Below are 14,961 nucleotides of genomic sequence, written 5' to 3' on the forward strand. Positions count from 1 at the left end.
GGACGATGTGTAGACAGCGGCCATTCATATCAACTACTACTGGGCTCAACCCGGGGTATAAATAAAGCACTGGTCATTCGCAACTCAGATTTTGAGCAAACACTTGACAATTTACAAATGTCATGCCTCCTAAGAAAGCGCAGGATTCTGTCTTTTTCGTATTCTTCTCAGCATCAACCGCAATCCGTCATTACCAGGCTGAATAACACTATGATCGCTTCTGGTGGAAGGCTGGAGCCCGTGGAGCCACCACCAGTGTGTGGATGCGTGAATGGGGTGGTTAAATGGTGGCATTCAGAAATCGGCCGATCATCAGACTATTATGGGGACCTTGGAGACCCTCCTTTCAATCAATTGTGACCTTCAAATGTGCCCGGGCAGCCACTGACCGATGTCAAAAAATGGTCCGGTAGTCATAAACCTTTCATTTTTTCTCAATACCTCAGCTGCCACCGCGATGCGTGTAAAAATGCCACTCCCACTTCCCGATCACAAATCCCACCTGCCGACTTTTATGAAAACTTGCATTTAGGTCGCGGTGCTGTAGCCTTTTAGCATATGTGACCATAGTCTAATTTAACAAAGCATTTCTTTAGTCAAAAGTTGTTCCTTCTTATTAAGGAGATGTTTTCTGTCTTTTTGGCTTTCCTGGGATGGAGGCTGACATTAATAAACAGGAAGTTCACTCAACGACCGTGTCTGTCCTTTTGCGGATGACTTTCCAGATGTTTGGGTTTAAGCAGCCATCTGGAAGTCAGCGTGTCAGAAGCTCCCCGATGATAAAAAGTTTGTTGTGACACAACGCAGATGATCGTTATAAATGTGCTACTGACATTTCACGAGTGAATGAGTCAGTCGTTAAAAAAACAACTGGGAGAGACGTGTAGGACTAAAACATAAACAATAGACGGAGGGAGGAAAAGATGTATACAGGAAACTGCTGATATGAATTATTGGGCATTTGTTCCGTTTACTGCCCACAAATTATGAGTTTACAAGCAAAAGTTTGTGTTCTTGTGTCCTTCTGCAAGTTAACGTGACTGTGCAGGAGTGTGCACACACAAGTCTGCCTGGCTGTGTGGCAAGGTGAGGTGGAGAGAGGAGAGAATAGAAACACAAGTGGAGCAGGAACAAAGGCATCCCTTCAAGAGAAGCCTGCTGAGACTTTGTCCTACATTCCTCTTTTTTTCTATGGGAGAAGGAAAAAGAAAAGGATGAAGTATTAAAGCTGATTCAGATGTGGGTGGGAGAGGACACAGTCTCCTCTCATTGACAACCTTACCTAAATAGCTCGAGTTTGAGCCAAAGTGAGCTGCACTGCAGGAGTTTTTTGAGTTCACTTTAAAATAAACTGATTGAAGACATATATAAATAAAAAAAAAGCAAAAAACATGGTTGCCAAGTCAATTACTGGGATCTCTGCGCCCAACTAGGGGAGTTTCCTATTATCAGGAAAAGCCCACCCTCATACAGGTGGAAACAAACACCTCCTGGGAGACCGATGCCGGCCCTGCAGAAAAGGTATATTCGTGTGAATGTGTTCCCTCGCCCCAAGGGACTAAGCTGTATTGCTGAAATAGACATAATAGTCCATCCGGCAGCTCCAACCTCCAAGGATCCAACCCACATGCACTTATTCCACCAAATGTCTTTACTCACCATTTCCACAGAGACCAGAGCCCAATCCCTCCCACTGGTGATGCCTTTCTCAGAAATAGCTTTAGAATGACCTTTATTTCAGCCAATAGCCATAAAAAAATAAAAAAAAACCCCAGCAAGATTTCAATGCTAAATAAAAAACAAAAACACATGAGCCTGAATGATAAAGTTAGGATGCTTCTACCATCTTCTTGTCCTTAAGGTTTGTCCCGTCAGGGGTCGCCATAGCGACTCAGCTTTCTCTACTTTAACACCAGCTGACCCGGGCCTCAACTGAGCCAGTATGGATATCATAAGTCTGATTCACGTGTTTTGTTTGCCAAAGATTTGACATTGTATGCTCTTCATGTAGGGCTGGGCGATAAAACGGCACTTATCGCGATAGACTTTTATTTTGAAAGGTCCAAAATTAACAATTCTCAGTTAAAAGCATGTTTCTCTTGTGAGCCACAGTATTCAATTTGACAAATGGTATATGGCGTATACTTGTATAGTGCTTTTCTACCTTCCTCGAAGGCCCAAAGCACTTTACAGTTACAGACCCATTCACCCATTCACACTCATGTTCACACAGTGATGGTGGCTCCGCTGCCGAACACTGGTGCCAACCTTCCACCAGATGTTTAGTGCCAAAGGACACATGGGCGGGCAAGGCGAACTCACAATCTTCCGATCAGGAGTCGACTGCCCTACCACTGCACTAAAGGACTAATTTGTTTTATATTGTGATATATATCGTCATCGCAAGATATGGAAAACTATATAAAAACGGGATATAAAAATGTCCATATCGCCCAGCCCTACCTTCATAGCACAACCATCTGTATTTATCTGGGCTGGGGACCAGCAGAATAAGATCTTGGCTTTGGCCCTCTCGTGGCTACATTTCTGGATCTTTCAACCACAATAATTGATAATAAATAGCATCATTATTATACTGACTAATTTCTACCGTTAAAGCAGTGACCATTAAATCGTCTCTCCTTGATTTCTAAGGGTGTATTCAGAATGGGAAAAAGATTTTTTACGGACAGAGTCCCAAACTTTGCATTTGGTCTGTGTTCAGACTGCAGTCAAGCAGACTATCAAAGCTTGTAAACAAAACCACGTGGCTAAAGATCTCTTCAGTCATTGGCCAGCAGTTCCAGGGGGGGGAGGGGGTCAAAACAAAACGAGAACGTAAATTGTTCACTTGTTCAAACTTTTTATTTCGTGGACCAATTTTGAACGTCTGTATGAAAGCCACGTTCAACACCTTTTACTGCTGCTTTGGTCTAGTGGAGGCATGCTGCAAGGCAGTTACTGATGACGCTACGCCTACAAGATATGGTAGTGTTTGTGACATATAGATTGTTGAGAAAACTGTGTGAGAAGCAATGAGTATCATGTTAAAAGTTGCTTTAATGAACCTCCATTTTGCAACCACATTTTAATTAGCTGCGGCTGCATCGCTGCTTCACATTTATCCGCTAAAGACTGGCTACGATGGCCGATTTGGTCCAGTATTTCCGCTCCTTGTACAGACCGTATTCAGACGGAGGAATTCCCGAGCAAATTAAAATTCAGATTTTCTCCATGTAAGAATCAGCGGATTGCACGAACTGTCGAAGAGTTACAGTATGTCAGAGTATGTGTCTCCACTGCGAAAGGGTTAAGAGTCATTTTGGTGAGTATTGGTGTATTTCTCAGCTTTTTCAGCCGTAGTTTTCTTCAGCTTTGCTTGTAATTGTTCGGTGTTTTTCTTCATTTGTGTTCACAGTCCTACCAGACTTTAGTTCTCATTCAAAGCTGCTTTGTTTATGACCTTCTGTATATTTAGAACCAATATTTTCTTAAAGCCTGATCACACTGTCTTTACTCATTTTGTTATGTAATATTAAGTTTCCAGTTTATAAGATCTTACTTTATGTTTTCCATGTTCGTTTATTTATTGAATCGTGCTCTTATTTAAAAATCACATCTCTTGTAATTGGGTCAACCAAGTCATCACTTTCAAACTACTGTAGTGTATCCAGCGGCACATTTTAGTTCCAAATAAGTCATGTTTTTAGTTTCAATGTGTGTCTCGATTCGAACTTCTGCTTCGATAAAAGCGCCAGGGGCAAACGGGGCAAAAACACAAGAACTGCAGAATAGATAAAAATAAAGATAAAAAAAAAATGCAGAGGAGGATTTTTATCCTGAGGTAAAAACTGGTGAGAAAATTAAGGCCTAAAAAAATGTATCTGCTGCTTCTAAGAGATAAGACTGAACAAATTGGATTGCAGTTTAGATTTACTTCTCGTGGGATTATCATACAGCATCTCTTGGCCTTAGACACGAGAACAGAAACACAATTTCACACTTTACAGAGTTTAGTTGACAGCAAAGACAAACTTTAGAAGCTACTTGTTACTTTAAAAATACATCCTACACAAAAAGGAAAGGAAAGATGATGGAAAAGTACAAATATTTGTACTTTCATCGATAAATCTTCAATTTTTTAAGGAGAAATTTAAAGATAAAAAGGTTATTATGGCACAAAAAAATAAAAAAAGCTAATTTTCCAAAATCTAAAATGTGGTATTTGAAATACATTAACACCTTTAAAAAATATTTTTTAAAAGTAATATTGCTAATTTATGTTTTTCTAAAAGCTTTTGCTTTAATTTTCAGCTTAGTTCGAAATATATATGCCAGTTGCATCATGTTCCTTCACTGCATCAGTTATGTTTAAAGTATGATAGGAAATAAATATTTTAATCTAAACAATCATTGTCACCTGGTATAAAAAAAAACTTATTGTGATATAAAAAAATCTATATCCCCCAACCCTACCTAAACTTTTAGCTTTATCAGTTGATTCACAACCGATTTTGTATTACATTTTTCTTTTTTTTTCTTTTTTTTTTCTGAGAAATTCTAAATTTCTGATATTTACAATCCAATTTAATCAATTTCATGGTAATTGTCTATAAAATATGTTTTGATTGCACAGAAATAAAAAATGATTTTCTTGAGTTAGCTTGAGTCTAATGCTTCCTATATATTCAAATTAATTCTTTTTTTTCTTTAATTGTACTCCGTTCTATTAAATGTGGCAAAAGTTGATTGATCAGTTGACCAATCACACGGTCTACCTGAAGATTGCTTTTACTTTCTGTTTTGAAAAAGCAACTCTTTATATTAAAAAAAGGGAATGATATCACCGATATTACATTTTGCAATCATAGTTCTTCTTTTTTTAATCAAATATTGCTCCAGTTTTATGTAAGTGTGGGATTTGACCACCTCTTTAATCAGAACTGTCGGATTGGGCTTAATGACTGAATAAAAATGGCTAGCAGACATGAAAGCGTACATGAGGTGGGAGTTCAACACTCTGAGCCAGGATGGTGCGTTGCAGAAGCGGTGCCCCTGCAAATCCAAAGGCCTGTTTAAATCCCTGCAGCAGAAGGATGGATGAGTCCCTGCTCCCTCTTGCATTCAGTTAACATACTCAAGTGTCTGTAGCAACAGCGATTCCCGTGATAAATGCACCCGCTGTCCGTTAAAGGGAATTAGACTGCATAAAATATGTTTAGCTGCTCCTCTCAAACGAATACACCTTGTCTCTGTGCTATACAAGCTATGAACGTACTTTCAAAAATATCTCTACTAGTGATATTTCAAAAAAAATACCGAACAATTAATTTAAACGGCAGTTTGTGTCAAGATGATATGAAAGTACAGGGAAAAATGCCAGAGCTGCTTGTGGATTCCTTCCAGCCAAGATTTTAAATAACCGACAACATCAACACTCCTAGTGTGCACACAAAGGGAGAAGGCTTTCCAGCACATACACAACACAAACCTCTGTTTCCATGGTAACTCATAGACTTTCCATTGACAAAATCAAAGATATATGTATGTTTTGCCCTTGTATGGTATGTGTGCACACAAAGTCTCTGTGGGGGTGTGGATGTGTGTTTTTGCGTTGCAGAGCTTGCCGTGTTTCCAAAAGGACTTCATTAGCTTGCAAGTCAATATATCCATTAATGCTGTACATGCAAAGTGACATATTTTCCTATCAATAGAGCAGCTTAGCTAACCGCTTTACCTAACTTATGCACATGAGTGTTTTTGATACTTACTCTGATGAGTCTATAAAGTATATTCCGAGGGCTCCGATGCTCAGTGCAAAGACCAACACCACCTATGGAGAGACAGAGAGAAAATACGTAAGTACATGTAAAGCAAGTGTTCTAGCTCATCCAGCTCTATGCTCACATGCAAAAAATGAAGCAGTTACAGCATCGGTAACTGGGCAGCAACTGACCCCTGCAGGTGAAAGGACATTTTTTAAAAGCATCCCCTTAATAATGAATGTCGACTTTGTAGTTAGTAACTTGAATGGAGGCAGAAGCAAGTCAATACAATTAGAAAACTATGAAAGAACAGTAGAATCACTTTATCACGGTAGTGAGGATACATATTTAATCAAATTTCCTGTATTTAAAGATGTGTTTTTGGTACTTTTAACATGTTCTTGTGGTATTTTTCTCACGATGGAGGACATGTAAAGAAAATTAATCTTAAAGTTGCATTTCTAAGTATTTCTTTATTCAAATTGTTGTAAACTAGAAGCACACACAAAAAAAGACATTGGAAAAAGCCTGTAAGTGTTATGTACAAGTTCTACGGCAAGCCACAAGCTCCATTCTGATTTATCTTAGACAACTAAAGTTACCGGCCACTTTACTAGATACACCTTTCTACAACCGGGCTGGATCCTCTTTTGCCTTCAGAACTGTTTTAACCCTTTGTAGCAGAGATTCAACAAGGTACTGGAAACATTCCTCAGAGACTTTGGTCCATAGTGACATGATAGCATCACGCATTTGCTGCAGATTTGTCGGCTGAACATCCATGATGCCAATCTCCCATTCCCCCACATCCCTCTATTGGGTTGAGATGTGGTGACTGTGGAGGCCATTTGAGTAACTCAATGTTATCTTCAAGAAACCAGTCTGAGGTGATTCCAGCTTTAGGACATTACACGTTATCCTGCTGGTAGTAGCCATCAGAAAATGGGCACACTGTGGTCATAAAAGGATAGACAAGGTCAGCCACAATACTCGGGTAGGCTGTTGGGTTGGTACTAAGAGGCCAAAAATGTGCCAAAAAATCCTCCACTACATGACACCACCACCAGCCTGAACCGTTGATACAAGGCAGGATGGATCCGGCCTTCTGGATAATTATATCCGGTCCTCCAGATCATTTTATTTTATTGTTATTAATGGCCCAATGTTAACTTACTCTTATTTCCAACTTGTATCATTTTATTATTCATAAAAAGTTACAGTTTCAAAGGTTTTAGAAATTGTCATTCTGGTCGCTCTTTGATTATTTTGGCATTTACCGAGATTTTTTTAGGTTATTTTGGAGTTTATCTAATATTTCAGCTACATGCTAGCTGTTTTGGCTAATTTAGGCTTTTCAAAAGGTTTTTAGGCTGTTTTGGAGTTAGGCTAATATTTACACACTAGCTGTTTTGGCTCATTTAGGCTTTTTGCACTTTTCTAGGCTGTTTTGAAGTTTAGCTACTTTTAAGCAACATGCTAGCTGTTTTTGCTAGCCTAAGGTTTTTGCTGTTGATTTTTTAGACTAATTTGGCATTTAGCTAACATTTTAGCTGGCTATCAGCTTCAGCGTTTTCAGCTATCTATTTCAGCATTTTCAGCTATCAGCACTAGCATCTTCAGTGGGCAAATTCAGCTTACAGCATTCACACTAGCATTATCGCAGGTGATGCTATATATTTAGTTTATGATTATGTTAAAAAGTTACAGCTTTAAAGTTTTAAAAATGTAGTTTTAGAGTGTTCATTAAATGTGCATCCTGTTCGGCCCGTGACCTACGGTGTGTTTTGGATTTTGGCCCCCTGTGCGATTGAGTTTGACACCCCTGCCCTTGAGATAGTTGTAGGGGAAAATCCCAGTAGATCAGCAGTTTCTGAAATACTCAGACCAGCCCGTCTGGCACCGACAACCACGTCAAAATCACTTTAATCACCTTTCTTCCCCATTCTGACGCTCAGTTTGAACTGCAGCAGATAATCTTGATCATGTCTTCATGCCTAAATGCACTATTATTTACTCCATATTCCATTGACATTCTCTCATGCATTAAATTGCCAAAAGATCAAATCAATTATTGACTTTTTACTATATCCATATTTTGAATAAGAAGAAACAATCTAAGAAGCAATTGCCATCAACATTCCCTGTCATTGTAAACTTCCCTACCGCTGACCAGTGAAGAGGTGAATAATAGTTCCTCTCAGATCCCTCCTTTCGTTTGAGCAACTCACAAAAGAAGCCCTGCTGATGGAGCTATCCATTATTGATAATGAGAGCTTGATTGCTTTCATGTGATGCCCCCTTTGTATTGATCAAATGCATTGTGGCTGAAGAAATAAATAAACATCCCCATGCTATTGCATTTTTAATCGTTTGGCATTTGAATGGAGGATGAAGATTGTCCCACGTGCAGTTTTGTCACAGGAAGGAATAACCTTGCTGATAAACGACAAAAGGGGTATTCCACACAAAAAGGACAAGGAGAAGGTTGACGTTGAATCCTGTTGTAATAATATGTGATAAGAAATAGATGAGACCGTGTAAGTATGATATCTTTAGACAAAAAAAAATCAAGTATGTTTGTTTGCTCTTTTATGTTTAATTTTCCTTAAATAAATATATGTATTTTAATCGTAAATCGTAAAATTCCCAAAGTGTGTATGGTTTATTAGGTTATAAATGTATTAAAAATATATATTGTTGTGCAAAATACATTATACAGTTACCAAAAGATTTATTTTTTGAATTTAGTAAAGAAAAAACAAATTGCTAGATTTAAAAAAATAATAATTAGTAATTAATAATAGTATATGATTCTTGTACTGAAATTTTTTCTTGATTTTGAGACAGGAAAAAATAATAAAATATTCAAGGAATTAAAAAAAAGATTAATTTAAATTAATTAGTCAAAAATCGCCATAGTTTTTTAAGAAAAAAAATATGACTGTGGGTTACTAAAAATACATATATTTTACTAAAAAAAAAAAAAATATTTGGAATCATGGAACACAAAAAAATAATTTATCAAAATGTTTTTTTTAATAAAAACTATCACAATAATATAAAAATAGAGATTTTTTTTATGCTCAATATAGTGATGGGAGGCAGAAATTTGAAAGAGACTGCATCCCTCTTCTTGGCCCAATTGATGGATATAACCTCCAAAGTAAGTCCTTGGGTCTGCTGAGAGTCCTTTTCCCAGCAGGACATGTCTAAAACACATCCACTGAAAGACACCCATGAATCATCACCTCATCCTGTGGTTAGAAGGGATTGAGTTTCACTGAGATCCTGGGGGTTATTTTTGCCCCCCTGGCTGGTAGGATCTCCCAAGGCAAATTAGTCCCGGGTAAGGTGCCAGACGAAGTGCAATCCATACACTCTTCAGGCTTCCAGAGACCTCACCTAAATTAGGGGTGCAAGAGCTTCGTCCTAAAGCTGGGCCTGGGGAGGATACTTGTAGGGTATGGGGTTTGATATTTTCCCTTAGCAGCACACAACTAGAACAAGCTACATAGTGTCACCTTGATTCCATGTCCCTCAGCCTGCTAGAGAAGTTATTTATTGGGGTTAGGTTTAGTTATAGTTTCATGTACTAATCTTGGGTCACTTATGGGGCCAAATATGGTATAAAAATACCTGAGAAGTAAACCATTTCATAAAATATTTCTTTTGTTCCAAAGTGATACATTGCTGCACCTAAATGGATTTACTGGAGACATAAATTACCTGAGTTATAGGTTGCACCGGAGTATAAATCACTCTGGAGTATAAGTTAAACTCCTGGCCAAACTATGCAAAAGACCACAACTTGAACTCTGAAAAATACGGCAAGTTAAAAACATAAAAATGGAATTGGAATAGAAAATCCATCCATGAAAGAAAGCCAATACAATGACAAACTTGTTTTGAACAAGTTATCAGAACGGGCATGAGTTGCAGTTGATGTATAAATCTGGAAATTAATAGTACAAAAAAACCCCAACAAATTACAATTATCTCTAGCTTTCTGTCTTCCTTTTTCAATACTTTTCAAAACATTTAGTCACTAACAACCGCGATTCGTCAATCAGTGTAGCAGAAAACTAAAGGACGGATGGCGAGAAATTAAAAAAAATTAAACTGTTGTTTTCTAGGACATAGTTTCTGCAGAGCAGCAGGAGTTCATTAGAGATTTGAGGATTACATAACTATGCAAAACTGTAAAATTAAAGTAGGGGTGGGATTATATAAGTTCGCTTCCTCCCACTCCCTTTCAAGCGATCTATTTGTGATTCAATGTGATATTATTTTTTTTCATCTATTATTCCTGATTGCTTGAAATGAACCATTTCATTCATTCATTCATTCAACATGTTAATTTTGGTTTTTGCAGTTGCTGGTTCTTGTCGGGGCAGCGGCTTCTGACCATCTCCTCTTTAATAGCCGTTTAGTTTCTCATTGGTGTTTTGCCGTCTATATTTAAAGTGCCAAGCTGTAACTGTCAGATGTTTTCCGAGGAGCACTTCAGCAGTCACACTGGAAGGGCTACAAGTGTAAAGCGGCGTGTACTCTGTGGATGCAAGTGAACTCTAATGCCTCCAGGTTTCAAATTCCAGTTGTGCAAGCCGGCCAAAGGTAGCAGGTCTCACATGACACCATTAGAATTGTAAACACATAATAACTAACACATATAAACACATGCAGGGGGCTGCCGCTCTCAGTATCTTTGGCAGTCTAAAGAACTTCACTACCCCGACACAGTTTGGCCGTGGAAGTGGCCTTAAACTAAGCCTGTATTTCGCACTTGGCTGCCTTCTGAGGCTAAGATTGTGTGTTATAACTTCCTCTGTCCTTTCAGTGCACCCTGTTACATGAAACCAGGACTTTCAGGGACAGGTTATGCCAACTAATAACAATAAAGACTTCATTTCAGAGCCAGAGATTCAGATATAAAAGTCACGGAGTGTCAAAATAAGAAAGTGCAAATGTATACAACAAATCTCTAAAACTTGGGGAAAAAAATGTACGTCGTGCCTGATTGAAAGCCACTCACTTCTGGCACATACCAATAAATATGACTAAAGCAGGGATCTGCAACCTGATGCTCCAAAGCTACTTTTATTCCTCCATTGTGGCTCTTTGGCTATGAAGAAAATTTCAAACTTAACTAATTAATTAATTTCTGTTTAGATTTTTGACATGTCAGATAGGCCTAACTGATTAAAATGATGTTGAAATGTTAAATCTAGAGTCAGAGTGGTTTATAATCAGAGCAACATTATCGTATTGCATTTACATGCATTGATTTTAAAATAATGTGGATTTTACACTAATATAATGTTTGTATTCACTTGTAAAAGAAGAAAAAGGATGAAAGTCAATAATAGAAAATCTTATGTTTCTTGGATTTTTAATTAAAGTAAATCTGCTGCAGCTGAAGGATCTGATTAAACACAACATGTGTTTTATTTTGAAAGGTACTTGAATGTGCTTTTGTCAAAATGGTATAAGTTAAATTTGTCATATATGGAAAAATTCAATCGTGGAGAACATTTCAAAGCTATATTTTATAAACGAAAATATGTCACTTAATAGCCACAAAATTATAAATAAAGTGTATTTTTCTATCTTTAAAGCAAAACTTTGCAGCTCTTGCTTAATTTCGATCCGTAAGAACTGGGACCAAATGGGTCTTTAGTGCAGACCCCTGGACGAAAAAATAGCCACATTATTGAAATTCATAAAAACTTGAGGAGTTTTTAGATGCTAATAGATCATCAAAATTCAAGAATGAAGTATCTTTCTCTGTACGATGGCTTCCTCGAGGCAGCTGAGGAACATTGCTTTGATGTTTGAGCTCTTCAGTCAACACATGACATTTTTGTTGTTAATATTACCCAAAAATCAATCAATCAACCAATCAATCACTTCATTTGTGGAGTACATTTCATCAACATGCTGTTCTTGACATAAAAGGCAAATATAAAGATAGTTAAAACAATCAAAAGTCAAAAAACACAATAAATTAAATGCAGCAACAATCAAAAGATGAACATAAAATGAACGGCTAAAACGGGCCAATATCATGCAAAATCAACTTTTCTTTTAACTATAAACTGCTATAACGTTAATTCCTCCTGAAAAAAAAAAACCCCAAAGCAGCATTTAGATCCGTTCACGGATTTCTGAATATTCCTCTAAAAACCTGCATTCTCAGCAGAAGCCCCAATCTGAATTCTCCCCTTCTCCCTAGCACTTCTCCCCCCTCCTCCATTTGAAGGGGAAGTTTAAGTTTAAGTGTGTCCATAAATATTATTTTTTAAATCCGACCCTCGGGGCGGAGGGGTACAAAGTCCTCCCTCGTGAACCTAAACTGCGCCGCGCTGAGAAGCGCTTTTCTTCACGTGTGTGGACTGTAAACTGCAGAAGTTTGCATTTAAATATAAGTAATGACTGTTTGTTGTAGCACGACCTTTTTAAAGTTAAAAAATCGCTGTGGTTGTGTATATTAAAGCGCTGGAACTTCCGCGCTAAAGCTAGCGGACTGGCCATTAGTGACGCCAGTGACGTCCGAAATATTAGACACTGTTTTTTAATAACTCTCCGTTTGGAGGACCAAATGAAGAGGAAGGGAAGAATTCTGATTGGGCCGTAGACAAGTGAGAACAGCCCCTTCAAGGAAGAGTCTACACTGCCGGCTCCGCCCCCAGGCTAACACAAAAAAGCCCAATTTTCTCTGTGTAGCTAGCGGTGATCGACAAAACACTTTTACTTTATATGCATTATATGCACATCCATCTTGTTTGTTTTTGTGGGAGAAATGCAGCTACCAAGGTCGGTTCTAGGATGACGTCATGAAATGGGCGGCACCCACAAGGAGTGAAAGGCGGAGCCTCAGAGATTGAGGTGTCTTACTTCCGGATAGAAAAGGAGCTCACAAAAATAACCCAAATTTAATAAATAATGTGCTCTTTAGTGTGCCTAATTATTGTTTTCATGGGTCTAGTTTACAATGAAAGGTTAAAAATAGCATAGTAAATATATATATATATATATATATGAGGTAAAAATGTACAAATGATAACCCATAAAAGTCATTAAATACCATATAAATAAATACATAAATAAATAACTTATTTAATGATTTATGTGAATGATAAGCTAAAATGATGCGTCTTTGATTGACATTAAAAGATCTCCACAGATGCAGAAATTATCAGGTAAATGATTCCACACATGAGGATTAGGGTACTGGAGTATAGATACGAGAGCAGAACCTGAGTATTTGAGAGTTCTGGAGGGCTTATAAGGACTAGAAGATTTGATTAATAAGAAACTTTATCCACTAAATCCAATAAAAATTTGGAGAGTTTGAAAAAAAAAAAAACTTAAAAGTTAAAAAATCTAATTTAGTTCTAATTAAAGACCTCAACCAATCAAATTCTACCTTTGGGTTTGAAAAAGTCACTAAAAATAAACAAACATGGACTAAATTAACAGATTTATAGGACTTAATTAATCCCAAATTAGAACAAATGGCAATTTGGGAATCAGTTATACTGACTCAATAAACGGTTAAAACTGAAACAGAAAGCTTTAAATTAAAATAAGTCTATCTTTAGTGGGATGTCAAAAATGGCTGTCGGTGGTACTCTGTAACATTAGAATAAACTTGTTCATTAATCTGTGCTCCAAAATGTCTGATTGATGCCTCAGCCAGAGAGGATTTCAGACATCCACAGCAGAGAAAAAGCTCTGCTAAACCATTGCTTCTGTTTTTTAATCTGCAAATGTACAGTATGAAGTCTATAAGTAGATTTGAGGCAAACAACAGCTGCTTTCAGTAAATATTCATTCACAAATCCAGCAGTTTTTTTTAAATCAATTTATTTGACCGTAAAATACCAAAATGCCGCTTTTCCTCATTTACCATCTTGTCACATTGCACTGCAGAGCATCGATCGGAGGCGTTTGCTTTCAAATCAAGTGCCGTCATTCACAAACCACAATGTTAATGCAGACTTTGACCCAAAACACAATCACATGCTAGCGCACCAGATATCAGCCTTTATGTGGCGTCAAGAAATGAAGCCTCCATTAAACTTTGATGGCACACATCCATATTGCAGAACACACCTTGTTCTCCCCTTTTTCCCTTGGGCCCAAATGGCAGGGGGCGCTCAACAGCTACCCAGATGTACATAGGATTTGACATTCCTTCGGAAAAAAACACTCTGTATTCAAGTGACACTCTGCACACAGACCCACACCGAGTGAGAGAAGAAATTCCCCCACAAGCATATCAATTCACACTAAAGCAGCTATAGTCATCCTGGCACAATCAGACTTCTTTACAAAACTGTTTTAGATACTTTTTATGGCATAAAGGAAACAAAAGCAGTGTCTTTATTGTTGATACTGATTATCAGTAGTCAGATAGGCTGATAACTGATATTTGGAGCATTGAGCAGAGAAGGGAGGGGCCATAGTAATGCTAGCATACAGAGCAGCTGTTTTTGTTTTTGTTTGCTTAGCTTTTTTTTTATCTCAGTACTTTCATTTTATATGTGCAATTAACGGCATTAAAAACCTTGCGACAGCCCTAGCAGCTAGTGTTGACTGTACATGAGAACTGGACAGATCGACATCACCCTCCCATAAAAATGAGTTATTTCCTGTTCCGACCAAATTAAGTCAGTTTAATTTTGGAACCAGATGTCCTCAGTAAGCTGTGATTGGCCTAAAGTCGTTTTTAGTCTATGTTTATATGGTAACCACTCTTTCCAATCAGGAGTGGGCATGCTAAAAGGCCACACCCCTTTCTCTAAAAGCAAGCTACGGAACACCTGTCAATCAAATCATTCAAATGTTTGAAGTAAAATATCCGATTGATCCGTTTATGAATAACCTGCGCTACAGGGAATATATAATTAAAAATTAAGATTAGAATGAATATGTAAAAAAATAGTTAGCAGAGCATGAATTGTAATTCTGACAAATGTATTGACGGAGTAATAGCTATTTATTTACCAATAGGAGTCTATAAGATTTCAGCTTTTTGGGATTTTGGGTACTTCCTGATTGGAACACGAGGGGGGAGGGGTCACTCAGTCCAGTTTTCATATACAGTCAATTAGTAGAGGACTGAATGTGCAGTTTGCAGAACTATTCAGATTGAGCTGTGGGCTGCATCTGAGCTAAAATAACCAGTTAAAAA

At 37.7% G+C, this 14,961-nt stretch overlaps 1 protein-coding gene across 23 annotated transcripts in view; it reads right to left on the reverse strand.

Annotated features, from left to right (window-relative positions):
* The window catches only part of kcnma1a (potassium large conductance calcium-activated channel, subfamily M, alpha member 1a), a 174,463-nt gene that overhangs the window by 84,629 nt on the left and 74,873 nt on the right, over nt 1-14,961 (reverse strand). For all 23 annotated transcript variants that reach the window (XM_036215390.1, XM_024296601.2, XM_036215391.1 and 20 more), the window contains exon 3: nt 5,772-5,833. In XM_036215390.1, the coding sequence (XP_036071283.1) occupies nt 5,772-5,833 (62 nt within the window). The remainder of the gene's footprint in view (nt 1-5,771; nt 5,834-14,961) is intronic.

This window comes from Oryzias melastigma, linkage group LG15 (genome assembly GCF_002922805.2).
Source record: "Oryzias melastigma strain HK-1 linkage group LG15, ASM292280v2, whole genome shotgun sequence".
Classification (NCBI taxonomy): Eukaryota; Metazoa; Chordata; class Actinopteri; order Beloniformes; family Adrianichthyidae; genus Oryzias; species Oryzias melastigma.